This window comes from Cyprinodon variegatus, unplaced genomic scaffold (genome assembly GCF_000732505.1).
Source record: "Cyprinodon variegatus isolate N-32 unplaced genomic scaffold, C_variegatus-1.0 Scaffold168, whole genome shotgun sequence".
Lineage (NCBI taxonomy): Eukaryota > Metazoa > Chordata > Actinopteri > Cyprinodontiformes > Cyprinodontidae > Cyprinodon > Cyprinodon variegatus.
In genome coordinates this window covers 94,520-111,468 of record NW_015150621.1, presented here as the reverse complement: position 1 = coordinate 111,468, position 16,949 = coordinate 94,520, and the positions used below count along the sequence as shown (strand labels likewise).

At 36.7% G+C, this 16,949-nt stretch overlaps 1 protein-coding gene across 3 annotated transcripts in view; it reads right to left on the bottom strand.

The window, feature by feature from the left end:
- Positions 1 to 16,949, bottom strand: part of kcnab1 (potassium channel, voltage gated subfamily A regulatory beta subunit 1) — a 118,666-nt gene that overhangs the window by 30,288 nt on the left and 71,429 nt on the right. For all 3 annotated transcript variants that reach the window (XM_015378281.1, XM_015378280.1, XM_015378282.1), the window contains one exon: positions 10,693 to 10,736. In XM_015378281.1, the coding sequence (XP_015233767.1) occupies positions 10,693 to 10,736 (44 nt within the window). The remainder of the gene's footprint in view (positions 1 to 10,692; positions 10,737 to 16,949) is intronic.

Here is a 16,949-nt window from a genome sequence, read left to right as displayed (position 1 = left end):
TATGTTCTAAAACACTTTTTAAGACATCCAGACTGTTTCCTTGAATGTTTGTGAATTTTCAGACATTCTTTTTTTTTTTTCAGCCGTATCCATGCTTGTCATGATTAATAGACGGACAGATTCAGCAGACAGATCTAATTTTAAAAATCTTTGTTAAACAAACCTGAGGTGATAAAAAGTTCAGCATGATAAAATAAAAAGCCCACAGGAGCAGGAAACATGGCTGACCGGAGGATCTGACAATAACTAATGAAGGCTATTTGTAATGCTAGAAGTGATAAAGTGAGTAGATGTGGGTGAGAGATTAGTCACAGGTGGTGAAGTGATGTATAGACAAGACTTAGGTTATAGGGGACATCCAGAAAGCAAGAGATCATAAACAAACTAGATGGGAAAAGTTAAGCGTATGGGGGATTGAAACTAAATAGAGCAGAGTATATAAAAAACACAAAGTTATGAACAAAGCTTTCACAAAGTTAGTTTTGTTCTCGAAGGGTTTGAAACATAGTGCTAAAAAGTTCACATCCAGCATGTGAATTTCAGCCCGAAGATCTTTTTGTATCCCTTGCTCTGATAGACAGCAAACACCTTATACACTTATTTTCAGTTCAGTTGCAGCTCTTTGTCCTGTCTGGGCTGTTCTTCAAGCCTTATTGATTTCTTTATTTCTTTCTGCAGTTATATAATTTCTGTCTTTTCCACTCTATTGGCTGTATGAAAATAGAAAGCAATGCACAGAAATAGGTTCTCTTTTTTTATATAAATTACATCTTTGATAACTAAAGGCAGCATCATAAGCCACAGACTGAAAACATAAGAGCATAATCAACAGCAGCTCGTGATCTTTACGTTCATAAAGGTTAGAAAAAAATCTTTACATTTATCCCTAGAGCTGTAAAAAAATGTTTTATGTTGTTTGATTTTAAAGCAGAGTTGGAAAAAATATAAATTAAACCTGCTGAATTTAGCTTCTAATCTTACTGTAGGTTTATTGTGTTCAACTATAAAAGGCTAATTAAAGAAGTTTAAGCAAATAACTCCTTATAACCAACTATCTGTTTGGATTGCCATTCTGCATTTGCCTCCATGAAGGACGTGCTGCTCAGAGGAGCTTTAAAACTGTACTCTAATAAAACCTGGGTGCTTCTTTCTAAATGAGAATAGTAGCATGGGGGTTCGACATTTTGTCACTATGTTGGTTTATACAAGACAACATAGTGATTGCTGGTGATTGTGAAAACACATCTTGCCACGTTAGCATGTCTAGATTAACAAAACAAGTTTTAAGTTAGAAAAAAATCCAATTGTCTGATTTCTGGTATGTAGTAGAGGACAGAGGAAAATTTTAAAGTAGATTATGAAAGTTGTTAAATTCGTAAAAAAAACATGCACTAAGACAAAAACATGTCTTATTGCTTTATTACTAATTATCTACAATGTCACATCCCATTCATTATATTTAGTCACGCAATTTATAATTTTACAGTGGAAGACAAAGTTGTGAGCACAGAGGCCTGTTCTGATCTCTCCTTGAGGAGTGTCACGGTGACACACTCCATCTGACTGCTATCATGCATACTGCAGGACTGCAGGATTTTCCTGGGGAACTTTCGAAGAATTCATTAAAAGTGCCGCATCAGTGCAGCAAGAATCCAGGGAAATAAGGTCCGGACCTGAATAATGTGCAAGGAGTGTAAGAGATAATAATAAAAAAAAAAGGGGTTGAGATATTGTTTGTGAATTCTGCATGAGATTTTTTATGTTAGTAAACTACAAATGCACTTTAAAAAAAAAAACTCTCCTTACACTCTTTCCATAATTCTAACCAATTATCATGTGTTTGTGCTGACAGCATGCCAATGCAGACCCCATGGTCAGTGTGCTGGCTGGAAAAGTGGGTTATCTGCGGCTGCAGGCTGCCCCTGCTTTAAAGTTTTATGAATTTGTTAAACAGCCAATCAATCAGTCCATCCTCCAAGTGCCTCGCTCTGCAAGGTTTCTGCTGAACTGAATCAGTTTCAAGTAGATACTGATTTTATGGAGTCAATTTACAACTTCAGTGAGATGTAAATTGAGGTGTAATTATATTACATTTTGCTTAGAATGTGAGCAGATAATAAATTGCCCCCTGATCCAGAGGGAGGGAATGAGCCGGTTTCTGAATAATTAAAAAAGTCTCCTATTCTTAAGTGCAGGCATAGAGAGTAGGGCATCTGAATGTAATATTTCAGCAGTGCCAGACAAAAGTATTCATATCCCCTTTGTTGTTCTACATTTTAATCCACAACCACAAACATTCCAAGAGATGAAATGCCTGTAGAAATTACCCTTTTAGTAAATTAAGTCCACCGGTTTCCAATTTAAGAAAGGACAGTCCTTGGGTCGTCCTCTTTGGTCCGCACCAAAAGTGGGCTTCATTTCATTATATTATTTTTTTCATTTGGTGTGGTTCGCTTTCACATTACACTTTTGAAGAGAAATGGTAAGAGAACAAATGTGTAAATGGAGGAAAACTATCAGGGAAGTCCTACATGATGTATTTCCTCTCTTGCTAATGTGCGCTGCCATTGCAGATGCAAAAACAATATGAGTCAAAAATGGCCAAAAAAGAAAGTTCTATTCCTAATTGTAGAAGAGCATTAGTGGATGCTGCAAGCCGAAGGACATTAGGTGCCCTGACCTGTCTGCTGGCAGGAGGGTTGCTAAGCAAAAGACAGCGGATCAGGAATTACTTCAGTACATCAAACTATGGCTACAGACCCGGCTACGGTGGCTAGCTAAGTTTGAAAAGGTATAATTACCTGTAATTTGGTCAGATTAAAGCTGGTAAAGTTTTATTTCAGATCAGGGTTTAAGGGCTCGCTTAAATGTATAGGGGAGGATTTTCGTTTTTCGGATGGATCAATTGTCAATCATTCTGGTGATATGTTTACGTAAGGCCGTCCTACGTGCTTGTCCCCATTTTCACTTACAGGTGGTGAGTCTGACATAGTAGAAAAATTGCAAATCTTCTTTTGAACAGTAAGCTTGTATGAGCGATGCAAACAGCAACTTTTAAAAAGAGCGTGCATGAAGAGAAATGCGCTTTTGCATGCACTCTCACACGTTTAATAGGTGTTCCCTCTCTGGAGCGGGTTGTGCAAGTGGAGAGGGCAGGTCTTTAGAAAAATTTGAGAAAATTTGAGAAACCACCACTATACCTTTAAGTGTATCCAGAGCTGAAACAAAAGGTCCAGACCACGTATAATAAACACAGCTGAAGGCTTCAGGGGTGACCAAGGAACTTAAAAACTTTTGGGGGAACAATATTGATAAATCTGGAACAGTAATTTGGGAGAAGAGTTCTACACAACAACAAACCTACCAAACTATTGCTTTCTGAAATCACATGACAAGCAAAGAGAAGATCAATCAGAGAAGACAACTATGATAACTGGAGTGGCAGCAGAAATCCAGTGCTCAGGTAGAAGATCTAAGGGTAGAAGATTATCGTGCTACTGTTGACAGAAAGCCATTAAAATATGTAATGACAAAATTTTACTTTTGTGAAAATATCATTGGTGTATTAATGCACGGTGGTGGCACCCTAATGTCCTGGGGATAGTTTTTTTTTAGTAGGGACAGAGAAGGCTAGTTAAAACATGATCACATGTTAGGATGGCACAGTATGATTTCAAACCTATAACCAAATAAAAATCTTTTAGATTACATGAAAGATAGACGTTTTCTTCTGCTTTCTTAGCTTGAGCAATTTTTGCAAAGAAAAACCATCTTAATCTTTAGTCTAAATGCACAAAGCTGGTAGAGATGCCCTGAAGACTTGTAGCTTTAACTGCAGTGAGAGCTGCAGTTTCTACAAAGTATGGACTCAGGGGGAAGGCGTGCTTTTCAAATATAGGTTTTTAAACTGTCTGACAGAATAGACTAAAATACTTATGTTAGTCTGTGAATCTTTTGATGCCACAGATTTTCATCTCAGGTCTTCTGGCTCAGATATACTCTGGATACCCAGAACCGAAACCAAATGCAGAGAAGCAGCTTATAGTTCTTATGCTCCACTAATCAGGAACAAACTCCCAGAATACTGTGAAAGTGCTGAAACCATCTGTTGCTTAAAATTAATAAAAGAAAACATATGTTTAGATTGATTTTAACACAATTTAGTTTAAGTTTGAAGCCCAACTTTCTTTAATTGTACCATTTTATTTCTCTTTAAAATATCTTTCCATGTTTTCCTATAATGTACATCACTCTAAAATTTCTTGCTTCTAAAAGATGCGATATAAAAAATAAACTTTGTTCTTTATAAACCATGTTTTTAGTCCTTATATCTGCATTTGTGTTAGTTGGTTAAGACTCTACTAAGGACTCCTTTCATGTTTTTCTTTCAGGATGATGAGACAAAATGAACAGGAAAGTGTTAGAAACAAAATTATTTAAAGAATTTATTGAATTTTCTGATGCGTATGAAATCCTAACTATCTCTACCAGGTGAAGCCTCAACAACCATCAATAATGCGAAACACATTCACAGATTGTTCCCAACTCTTTCTTACATCCACCATGTCTTTTAATTCAGCATGTGTATCTTTGAGAAAAAGATATTTGGATGTTAAATAATTAGAAGTGATCATTTTTAAAGCAAGGCATGTTCACAAATTATTGAACAGAGTGACTGTAAATTAAAATGTACTAAAGTTTAGCTAAATACCAAATACTTCCGGAAGGCCTGAAAACACTTGGATTAATATTGTTAATGGGATACTTTCCAGTATACCACTAATCCTCCTTTTCATTCCTGCTTTAAAATGTTTGGTCAGCATTTTGGGCTAATTCCCACAGTCCCTCTCTGGACTTTAGTATTATCAAATTGGTCTGGCTTCATGAATCCAGAGCTCTCTGGAGGCCTCACCATCTGCTCCTGGAAGTCCTGTGATCATTTGCTTACTCTGCCCATGTGTTGCAGCATGCTGTCCTGCTGTAGCATTTATTTTAGGCAGTTCAGGCGCCACAGTTGCTGTTGAAATATTTCAGTTATAATTGATCCTAAAACTGGGTGCTTGATTTCCTGTTTTCTTTTCTTTTGATCAGTGTGTGTTTAGTGTGTATTTAGAGGAGGAATAAATTATATAAAGCTTGTTTCGCTGTTTGCTTTGCTTTTTTTGCTCTTATATAATGAGACTGTATGAAGAATATTAACGTATGCTCATCTTTTATCTGACATTCAGATAATGCAAAAACATTATTGAAATATTTTATTTACATTCTGCAGCCCATCGCATTAAGTAATGCTTTCAACCAATCAAAATATTCTTTATAAACCTTGAAGATATTTTTTTACTTCCTGTTCTTTGAAAATGAGTAACTACATTTAAAGTTTTAATTACTTTTCAAAACTTCTGTATTTTATGCATTATTCCTCTGACAGCAGTTTGAAGTCAGGCCCCATTAATACTGGATGAAGATCCCTAGATAATATTTACAGTTGGATTGTGGAAAACGGGAAACATTATCTGTGGATGTCATTTGTGTGATCTCTTTAGGTTTATTTTATTTTATGGTCAGGTTTGGTTGGAAAGATTCAGTCAAAATGTCCTGTACTTTTATCGATAGCACAAAGTCTCTAAAGTCTGAGGTTGTATTTTTTTCCATAGGTCAAAAAAAGTTGTTCTGTTTGTACTGTAGATATTTGATACAACTTACCTGGCTGTTTTCATAATAAAAACAAGTGGGTTTATCAGTTTTTAGCAGATTAATTGCAAATTGTAAATTAATTGATTTTCAAAATTAAAAAAAACTACTCTGGACAGATGCAGGCTGCCAAAAATGTTATGTCAAATAATTATTTAAACATTTCGTGCTTAGGGATCCAGTTCAAGTTAGAGGGGAGTGGTAGCCTATTGGTTAGGGCATAGAGCTTGGAATCCTGAGGTTCTGAGTTTAAGCCCCACTCCCACAGCATGCCACTCTGGGTCTTTGAGCAAGACCCTTAACCCCACACTGCTCACCGGGCGCCACACAATGGCAGCCCACTGCTCCCAAAAGGGATGGGTTAAATGCAGAGGTACATTTCTCCAATGTGAGATCAATAAAGTTCAATTATTATTAAGTTAGGAACAAAAAAAGTAAATCAACTGGTGATCCTAAAACAACAACAACAACTACTATTTAACATTCATTTAACAGTTTACACAACAACAAAAAAAACTGTGTATTTTAAATGTATTTTTTGTGTATCTATCTGTGTATTTTAGATTAATCATAGAGTTATATCTAATCTATCCAGCACTGGGAGTAAAGGGTAAAACTAGTTGCGCATTTGCAAAACTGGTACCTATTGGACTGAGAGTATATTGCAATTTTTATCAAGCTTATTCATATAAAACCCCTGGACCTTTCAAAGTATTAAAATCTGATTAATTCCTTGGATTCTCTTAACCCATGTAAAACAGAATCTTGGAATATTCATTGGAAATCTTGCTGTTGACTGTGTAAAAAGACAAACAAACAATACCCCGGATAACCGCAGTAATGCCTCCATTCAGCCATGTTGCTGAAGAGGCAGAGGGAAGTGGCTGCAGAGAACTCTGAACAGTAGGAAGAGGAGATTTTGTGGGAGGAAGAGGTCTTATGCAAATGAAGCTGCAGAATGTATCTTTCAAAGCGTCATCATGCAGCTGTGGTTTGGTTTTTGAAAAAATGTGCAACTCAGTAGACAGTTACAGTACATCCTTTGGTCATCATTCACTCAACCAGTGAGAAAAATGTGAAAAAACTCCAGGATTATTTTTGCAAGGCCCTGTATTTCAAGAGTAAGGATTCCAGTACAAAGAAGATTGAAGTGTGAAACATTTGTTTTAATTAAAAAAAAAAAGATAAGAAAAAACACAAGCTAATTAGATCCACACAGAGTTTTTAAAAATGCTTCCATGAAAAGTCTTTTTGTCAGAGTCACAAGATCTAGAATTGTTTGCGTGTCAATTTGCCAATCAAAACAGAAAAGACTGTCAGCTGGGAGCTGAAATAATAAAAAACACTTCTCCTAAAGTATGTGTGTAGTGATGGAATAATACCACTCATATTGCTGCTGATACTAATAACAATAATGAAAAACTGCAGTTTAGATGTCCTGTTCTGTAACACCAGAAAATGAAATCTATTCCAGGCAAGTTGACTGAATGTGGTGCAGTTTATGTTATGTATGTTTATTTTGGATCCCCATTAGCCTTGCCGGGCCTCTGCTTTAGTTACACCTCCTGGGGTCCTGTAACATTACAAACATATTGGCATAAAACAATATTTACACCAGATTACCATACTTACACTCATATATAAACCATGAAAGTACAGGAAGCAATAGAGAAGTCAGATATTCATGAGGTTCCAGTCATAAGCCCAATTTACACTACCCTTTTGAAACCGTGCCGACAATGGTCCGAGCACGGTAACTGGGATAACTGTTGAGTGTTAATGACACTCAACTGAACTGGACCATGCCAGACACAACAGAACCTCTATAAATCTAGTACTAGTTCAAAAGTTAGTCTCCGTTGCTCAGTTGTGGCTTGATTCTCTAATAACAAAGAGCGCATGAGCAGAGAAGGTCATCTCCTATTTACAGTCAACTGAGTCATTTTGCAGGTTTTCCGGTGTGTTCGGCTTTGCAATTCACAGATCTCTTCGACTGTTCACAACACAAGCTTCTTGCTTCTGGGATGATACAGAGACTGAGGTTCTCATTGAAATTTGGGTGTAGGAAGCTATCCAGGCACATAAGTCCCGTTTTTTGTTTTTTTAATTTCCGTCTTGAGAGTTGTAGTATCGTGGACAATAAGAGACAAGGTACCGTGCTACTGTGATGTGTAAATGTTCATAAGAACCAAGCCCGGCACAGTTAACTGATCCAAGCTCGCTCCGAACTTGGCATAGACCGCTTTCAGAGGGGTAGTGACACCACCAGCCAGAGGTGCTCAAATACAGTTCTTGAGGGCTACCATCCTTCAAGTTTTAGATGCATCCCTTCTCCAACACACCTGAGTCAAAAAAGAAGGTCATGACCAGGCCTCTGCTGAGCTGAATGACATGCTGAGGGAATTCAGCTGTTAAATTCATATTTGTTGGAGAAGAGATGCATCTAAGGAATATGTTTCTCCTTAGCTTCACCTTGGCCCTATTGTAGCTCTACCTTTCTTATACTACATCCAAAACAGTCAGGTTATCCTGAGCTAATTTCTATAATTATGCTGCTATATATTTAGACTGCAGGATGACAAAGGGGTTATTTTTCCTGATTCTGCTTTATTTTATCTCTATTATCTCTATTCTGCAGTATGGGAGAAAACATGAGGAAAATCTAACTCATTCAACACGCACATAAAAGAAGAATGATCCTCATCCATCTTAATATAAGTCCTCCCACAGAAACAATAAATCCCCATTTAGCATCATACACTTTGCCCTCTAACTTCATCTCCCCTGCCAGCATCATGTCTGGCCAAGGCACAGCATGTGACAACCTGCATGCAAAAGCCTGACCTTTCCTGCACCAAGAAGCTCCAACTGGACCGCTCAGATAAACGCAAACTGCCTGGGGTGTCAGAGCTCAGAGATGTCCAAATAAACATTCAGAATGGCACCAGACAGCCTCGTTTGAGGCGAAACATACCCTCCTGTTAAAAACAAGATAAACTAATGGAGTAATTTTAATTTAATTTAATTTAAGGTTTTAAAACCTAAGTGAGCTTTTTTAAAACAGATTTTTCCTACACATGAAAACACCACAAAATCCTGAGAAAGCAAAAGGTAGCTCAGTTTTAAGACAGTGCTTTTGCATTGCTTGTTGAAGCGGTAGATTGAAAACACACTTTTAGAAAAGGGAAGGATATAGAGGTGGAACAAAAGCGCCTGAGCAGTTTAAGAACACTGACTGAAGTATCTGCTGAAGGTCAGCCAGTTTTAAAGAAGCTAAAGATTCATCTGTGGGATGCAGGTTTGATATAGATCCTCATGAGTCCTGGCAGGTCTGACACTGAAATACTGCCAACTCTTTGACTTTCAAATACAGATTTCTCTGATGCAAAAAAAAAAAAGAAATAAAATAAAATAAAACAATTATAAGCTTCTTGTTGGTAGCAAGGTCATTTTTTGTTTGTTTTTTTGGCATCAGCCTAGGACACCGACCGTTAAAGAGGGTGCAACTGTGACAATAAAAAAAAGAGAATAAGAAAACACTGAATAGAAAGAAAAACAAAAACTTTCAGTGTGAGTAAATGCTAGGCATTTTGACAAGCTCCTATTCCATTTATATAAACCAAAATTGGCTATAGTTAAACTTAACAAACTTAAAACTCTCTATCATTAAGCCAAAAGTTGTGACAAAAAACTATTTCATGGTAAAAATAGTTTGCAAAGGGAACACAGACTGCACTCATCAACATCTATTTAGGTTTTCTACACAACATATTTTTATCTCAAACATCTTATATGCATAATATATATATATATATATATATATATATATATATATATATATATATATATATATTTACATATACATATATACCTACATAAAAAACATATTGAAATTCCAGATTTCAGCTATTTTCACATTGTTTTATGGAAGATAAATTCAAAAAGCATATGTTTTTGCAGCCGAAACTTGTCAGAGGGGGTATTACAACAGGGAGACCTGTTTGATACTTGCAAGTTGTGGGAGTTAATGCTCTTTTTATTGGTCATGCTCTGAAAAGAGAGAATTAACTGAGGAGAAGATCATGGGTGAGCAAATGGTTATTTTTGGTGATGATGGTGCTAAACTGCATCTGTCAACAAGAGTGAGTTCAAAACCAGAAACAACTTTAACATTTAATTTTAAGTTGGGATGAGGCTGTAAGAAACGTAATTAAAGAGGAAAAAGAGAGTGCAAGATAAGGCTTCTGTAATATTCGATGCCCTTTTCAGTGATTTTATAAAACTACTATCAATAAAGGGGTTGTATCATTCAGTCTGCTCAATGCTGTTCAATCAACAAAAACAAGTACTTAAAAATAAGTAAAGAACAATCTTCTCTGTGTCCCTAAAATCAAATTAGTAAATATTGCCAATGACAGATAACATCTTGACTGTGAGATCATTGTTTTAGTACAAACATCATCCCCAAACATCTGCTGCATGTCAGTTTTCCATCTTAGTTTGCAGATAATATCCTAGAACTCTGAGAATAAGGCAAAGGAAATATTTGGTTATATGTTTTCCTGAAGCCTCAGATCCCTCAACTGTTGTTTTTTGAAATCTCTTACTGGTACCAGAAATAGGAATGCTGCACAGGGGACCATTTTTGTGTGTTTGTTTACTTCTTCCCAAAGCAATGCTAAATATTGAAGCTGAGATGGGAGCGGTGGTTTTGACTTTCCTGTGTGATAAAGGGAAAAACCTTTTTTAGCAATTGAAATAAGAATCCCTGATCTCTGATTTTATTTCTAACCTGCAGACTAGCCTTTCTTCAGTTGATTTCAGAGGTCCTCACAAGATAATCAATTTAATGAAAGAAAAAAGAATTTCAAAAATTTTAGTTGATAGTTTTAAAAGTGTATATTTTAAGGAGAGTTTTTTCCAGTTTTAACTTAAAGATCCTTGCCAAATTGGAAAAATAGGAAGTCATGGATGCAGTTGGGGGAGAAAGAGATGACTTACCAAGTCCCAAGCACGATACTCTGAGCCCAGATTTCCCAAGATTCCTGTGTAAAAAGAAAAAAAAATCAAGCTATGCACATGTACAAAAAGGCCGATTTGTAATATGATTTTTTTAGCTAATGTAGACATTTGTGGCATGTAACATTCTGTAACATATTTCAAATCCCAAAACCAATGCAACAGAAAATGCAACTGAACAGAAAAGGCCTCTGTTTTTTTTCAAGAGATAGGATACGACTTTGATTAAGATGATCATGACAGGTTCAAAACTCGTTTAATCCATTTTGACAAGACTTTGAATGTCACTTTGTGGCCTTGCAAACGGAGAATCAGGCACAGTCATTTCCAGGCATGCATCATCCGAAACAAACAGATCATCAGTGAGTTGTCGGGAACACAACATACTGTTTGTGTGCTGCATATTTCTGCACAGCCACTGCCTTGTTTTGCAGAACAAGTCCATATCATTCTGTAACATCAAAGTAAATAACTGTATCCAGAAGTTTTAGGCTACTAATTTATTCACTTGCAATATTACAGTTAAAAATAAGAGTGCAGCTTGTGTTTATGTTGTTTTACACTTTCCAGGTCCGAGATAAATGTAGAGCAGCAGGCTGCGAGAGTAACAGTTTCATGTTATTCTGAAGCCCATTTATTCTTTAAAATTGGTAGGGCATTTAGTTTCCCTTTTCTTTTGCCAGCAAAAGGCCTTTGGGAAATGTTCATGGTACAGCACAACCTTCTGACGAGTTTTTCCACCAGAGGTTGTCCTTCTCATCTGTTTCCGCACTCTGCAGCTATCCGAGTCATCTGCAATCAACCCTCAGGAACATTTATTGTCCTGTCACATCAGCTTGCTATCCACTGTGTCCACTGGGCAGATAGCACGCAGACACACAAGTTCAGGCAGGAGTTCCTATTAGAGGACTGCTTCAACTTCCATTAATGGAGGACGGAGTAACCCAATCCGTGGTTAAAATCAGGACCTTAATCTGAGCCCTACTATTTGATCTTATCACTTACCTCATCTAAAGCTCCTAGTTAAGGTATTTAGCAATTTATGGTGTTTTCAATGTATATTTCCCCCCATCCATTCATTAATTTCTGTACCTATTCTGTCCTGCAGAGACTAGAGCTCATACCAGCACCCTGAACAACGGTAGTCTGGGTAGCAAACTGAAACATGTTTATTAATTACTCAATAGAGAACTGTACACTGTGCTGCAATAAACTTGTTCAAAGTTTAACAATTTAACCTGGATTGACCTTTGACCTTTGTCCAGTATTTGCTTTAAAATATATATTTTTAATGATTATCTATCAAAATAGGAAATCCCTTTAAAGGAAATCATACTTTTTCATCTAAAAACATTTATTTTGGTGTTGGGGTTCAGTTAAAACCTGCCTCATGTAGGTTTTTTTGTTCAAACCCGCAGGCAGTATCCAGATTTTATAAGCATCAATACACGTCCAACTTACTTTTAGAGCATTTTCCCTGGTCTTACCAATTATGAAGAAGGGCCTGGAGAAATGTACTTGTTAGAATTATTTACAGCGCAGTGATCGGGAAAGCACAAATTACTCCTTAGTGGTCATGTGTAACTTAAGCAGAGTATATATTTAATGCTTTTATAATGCAGTTTATTTTGACACTAATTATTCTACAGAAAAGGCAATAAAGCTTTAAAGTTAGATAAATCTGTGTGAATAAAGACAGAGCTTCATGAGCTTTATAGTTTAACTTTTAAACCTTTAGCTTTTAACTTGCATTATTTTTATGGTAGTTTGCACAAACTCTATTTAATACAATAACAAACTTTTTGTTTTGTTTTATGGCACTAGTGGCTTGTTTTTTCGACAGAAAGTTGACAGGAAAGGGGGTATGAGAGAGGGGGAGAGGCAAAGGACCACAGGTTGGGTTGGAACACGGGTCGGCTGCATCAAGGACTAAGACCTCCATACATGGGTTGTGCGCGCCAACCATTGCGCCACCAGTACGCCCCACAATAACATCCTTTTAACCGCTTACAATTGACTTAGTGCAAATAAAAAGAAAAAAACAAACAACTTCATCAGACTAATTAGATGAATGGTTAGTGGGTTTTCTCACTAACTTCACCTAAACCAACATCATTGCACATTATTTCCCTGTAAAAGAAAACAAACTAAATCATATAAGGTGCATATACTGCTTTTTCAGGAAGCTTGGTTAGTCTGATTTCTGCTGAGTTGTGAGTTCCCTCAGTCAACGCTGAGAAGAATAGATTGATGATAAAAGAGGAAATAACAGAAAGAAAGATCAGTGAATAGATGGAGATAATAATTCAAGGAAGAAAATAAGATTCCTCCAAATGGAAGATGGAATTCAAACAGCATCCTCCTCCTCATTTGATAAACTTGTAAAAAAAAAAAATAAAAAATAAAAAATATAAAATGCTTAGAGTCAGAAATAATTAAGTAGTCCATCACCACCAAACCCACACACTGGGACAACCATCCTCATACATCAAATATTTATTGACATCTGAAACCACAATAGCTGCCTTTCTAAAAAGATCAACAATGAGGCCATTAATCTCCTCTTAAACAAGTCTTCATTTAAATGATGATGAACAGTAATGACTTTCTCTAATACTCTAGCTCCGTGGCAATATCATCTTCCCTGTTCATCTGCCAAACCACTCAGCTTTGCTCTGTCTCTCACTCTTTCATGGATCTCTGCAGTCATCATCAGAGACCCGACACTGATTCCATCATTAGTTCCCCCTTAACAGTGTTTAAGTGTTGAGGGAGTGTTGGCCTAGTGGTTAGAGCAGTGCGCTTGTGCTCTGAGAAGGTTTCAAATACATAGTTTGATCTCCACAGCCTGAACTCTGGGTCTCTGAGCAAGACCCTTAAACCCCAGACTGCTCAACAATGGCAGCCCACTGCTCCCCAAGGGGAGGGATTAAATGCAGAGGTCAATTTCTCCAGTGTGAGATCAATAAAGTTCAATTATTATTATTAAAAAGAAAACAGAGGTACACAAATGTAACACCTTCAGTTTGCATTTCAACCAGATTAGAATTTAATAGAGAGATGATGGAAACCAACCAAGAAGCTCAGAGGGAAGGCTCAAAATGGAAAAGGCATTTAGCTAGATATGAAGAGTCACTTTATAATTTTAACTCCTTTGGAGACCAGAGAGAGGCTGTTGCCATTAGGCTTTTCAAACCTTCTGAGCTTTATTATTTTAGTTTTTTCTTTAACTCTTGTATCGTGTTGGTATTTCATAGGATTGAGTAACTTTAAGTGCATAATTGAAATGTGTGGAATGCATTTATATTCCATTCACTTTAATACAATATCCCCATATTTTATTCAGTGCAACCAACTTTAGAAGTCACCTAATTAGTAATCTAAAATAAACTCTGTGAAGGCCTCTGAGGTTTATTATAGAGAACTATGTGAGATATTGCTGAAGAGTCAACATAAAATGCATGGAATGTATCCAGGAGGAGCATGTCCAGCAAGTCAATGACTGAATATAATCAAATGGTTTTCCTTGTTAGAATCTTAACCAATCTGACATGTGTTATGAATACATTCAATTGAGTTAATGAAATTGCACATTAGTCAGTCGCAGAAAGGTCAGAAAGAAAGTTGTTGAAAAGTTTTTAAAATGGGATTAGGAGATAAAACAAAATCCTAGCACAACAATGTGTTTATTCTGCAGAATGGAAAAGAATATGACAACTGCAATCCTAGCAAAGAGGAAATTCACCAAGAGGCCTACAGTAAATCTGGAGTAGAAGCTGAGATTCATAGCTTAGGTGGGTGAACCTGTTGACAGAACTATTGTTCCTATGCTTTTTATATCTGGTCTTTATAAAAGAGTGGCAAGATATTGATTGAATGCCATAAAGAATCCCGATCCAGTGGCATATTAGTTTGGAAAAGAGTAGATAGTGCCCAATTTTTAAAGCTGGACAAACCGAGTCAGTGGAAACAGATTAGAACCAAGCAAATAATTACAGATGCTGTAATTGAAAAAAAAAAAATTAAAGAAAGAAAAGTTCTTACAGCAGTAGGCTGTTGAAATTCTAACGATGTAAACAGCTCATTCGGGACATAATAAAGGGCATCCATTGCAGCTGCTATCTTGATTGTTATGCTTACGGGAAATCACTGCTGGATTAAGGGTCAACCTCCCATGCTGTGATTGGTCTGGACTGTTTTTGACTGGAGGATATTGAGCCTTAGTGGACTGATTTATGTGCATAAGTCAGTGTTGCTGGCCAGACTATATAGAGAGACCATAAACATGTGGAGGAAGGTGCTTTGGTACATCACAATAAAAAAAAAAAACTTTTTGGATACATACCTATAATGATACATGGTGGTGGGAACCCTATTTCATAATTTTGCCTTATTCTATCTCTATTCTTCCACTCCGAAGAATCTGTTAGTTTAATATCTAATGTTATGCTCTCTGTGCCTTTTTCTCATAGTAGCTTCACCTCATCTGCTCCTGTTTGGCTGTGACACCACCATGGAGAGAAATATCAGCTGTGCTGCGGCCGTCAACATCTGTGTTTATAGATGTTGGAGATCAGCCTATTTTTCCAGTGTAGTCCTGTTTCTCTGACTGTGACTGGCTGGATGTGCTCTCTTCATCCTCTGACATGGGAGTTGGCTCAGAGCTCATCTACCTGGCTGTTTTTTTCCTGGAAGGGGCCGCCTTTTAGAGTTGCTTTTTGTATCTCTGCATCTGTCTTCCTTGAACCCCAGTCAGCCTCGGCAGATGGCCTCTCACACTGAGCCTGGTTCTGCTGGAGGTTTCTTCCTGTTAAAAGGGAGTTTTTCCTCTCCACTGTCGCTATAAGCATGCTTAGTGTGAGGGATTGCATTTGAGTTACTGAGTCAATGCAATCAACTGGTTTTCCTTAGATAGAAAATTTTGAATCAATTTGACTGTAGGATCTGGTGAACTGTAAAATGCCTTTAGATGACGTGTTGTGAATTGGCGCTATATAAATAAACTGAAATAAATCTTACTGTGATGGTACTCTTTGTAGCAATGTAAAAGCTGTGCAGAGTTTAGAGGAGGGGGAAGAAATCATGTTTGGAGGTGCAAATGACCTTAGAGGAATGTGAAGGTTTACCTTCCAGAAAGTCGGACTGGACAAAATGGTTTAAAGGTAAAACCTCTATTTCAAGTAAAAAATCTTATGAATCACTTTGGTTTTATGGAAAAAAACACAAATGACAGAATTTATTTTCAAAAACTGACTTCAATCCCATGTATCCCCTCTGGGAGTTAACCTGAATTTAAAGAAAAACTAAATCCAAGCTGTAAAACATGATTGTAAATTAGGTTGGCAGGCCTTTGCCACTGTAAAAACAGAAAATTTGACATGCAAGATGTTTGCAGCTTGTAGTATTAGACAGTGAGCTAGTTTATCAGCTATGAATACACATTTAATAACAACTGACAAACAGATATCCTTCTGAACTATAAGAGACAAAAAGTGCATTTGAGAAAAGAAAAAATCAATGTTTTCCATAACATTTTTCTAAACAGAAAACTAAATTAATCTCTAAAATGAGTTTATTGCCCAAACTTATGGTCAGGTTTGGTGGAAGTTAGTGGAGAACCCAAATGCATAGATGAGGAGGCAGAGATTAGAAGATTTAATTCAGATGCAGATGGCAAAAAACACCCAGACATAAATTCAATTGGTAATTCATGGAAAGAAAAGGAAACCAATGACCAAAAGTAATCTCCATCCAATTTGACCGGGTTTTGGGCATCCAGCAAAGAGATTTGAGCAACAATTTATGCGATAAAGTTAAAGCAGGTAAAAACATACCTCGATAGACCTCCTTGAACAATTTAAAATGTATGGCTTTATAGCACTGTGTAGGTTAGTATACATTTTTATTTAAAGGTTTAAATGTGAGGATATTAACACAGAACCAAAACACCAAAGTTATTCAGTCTGATAGAAAAGCTTTTAATGCAGTTTTGTAATGGATAAAATGGTTGGTTTTGGTGTTGTACTAAATCATAGTTAGCAGCCATTGAAAGCAGCAACATAAATTGTTGTGAGCTATGTATTGTGGACTAATTGTCTAGCAGTTTTTAACTGACACAGCAACGATCAGAAGGACAGTAATGATTTATTTTATGAGCTTAAAGCAATGGTGGACCTACTGTCTCATTATGAAGCATAACTGTCCTACATGGTATTGCATGCAGAAAAATAAACTATTGA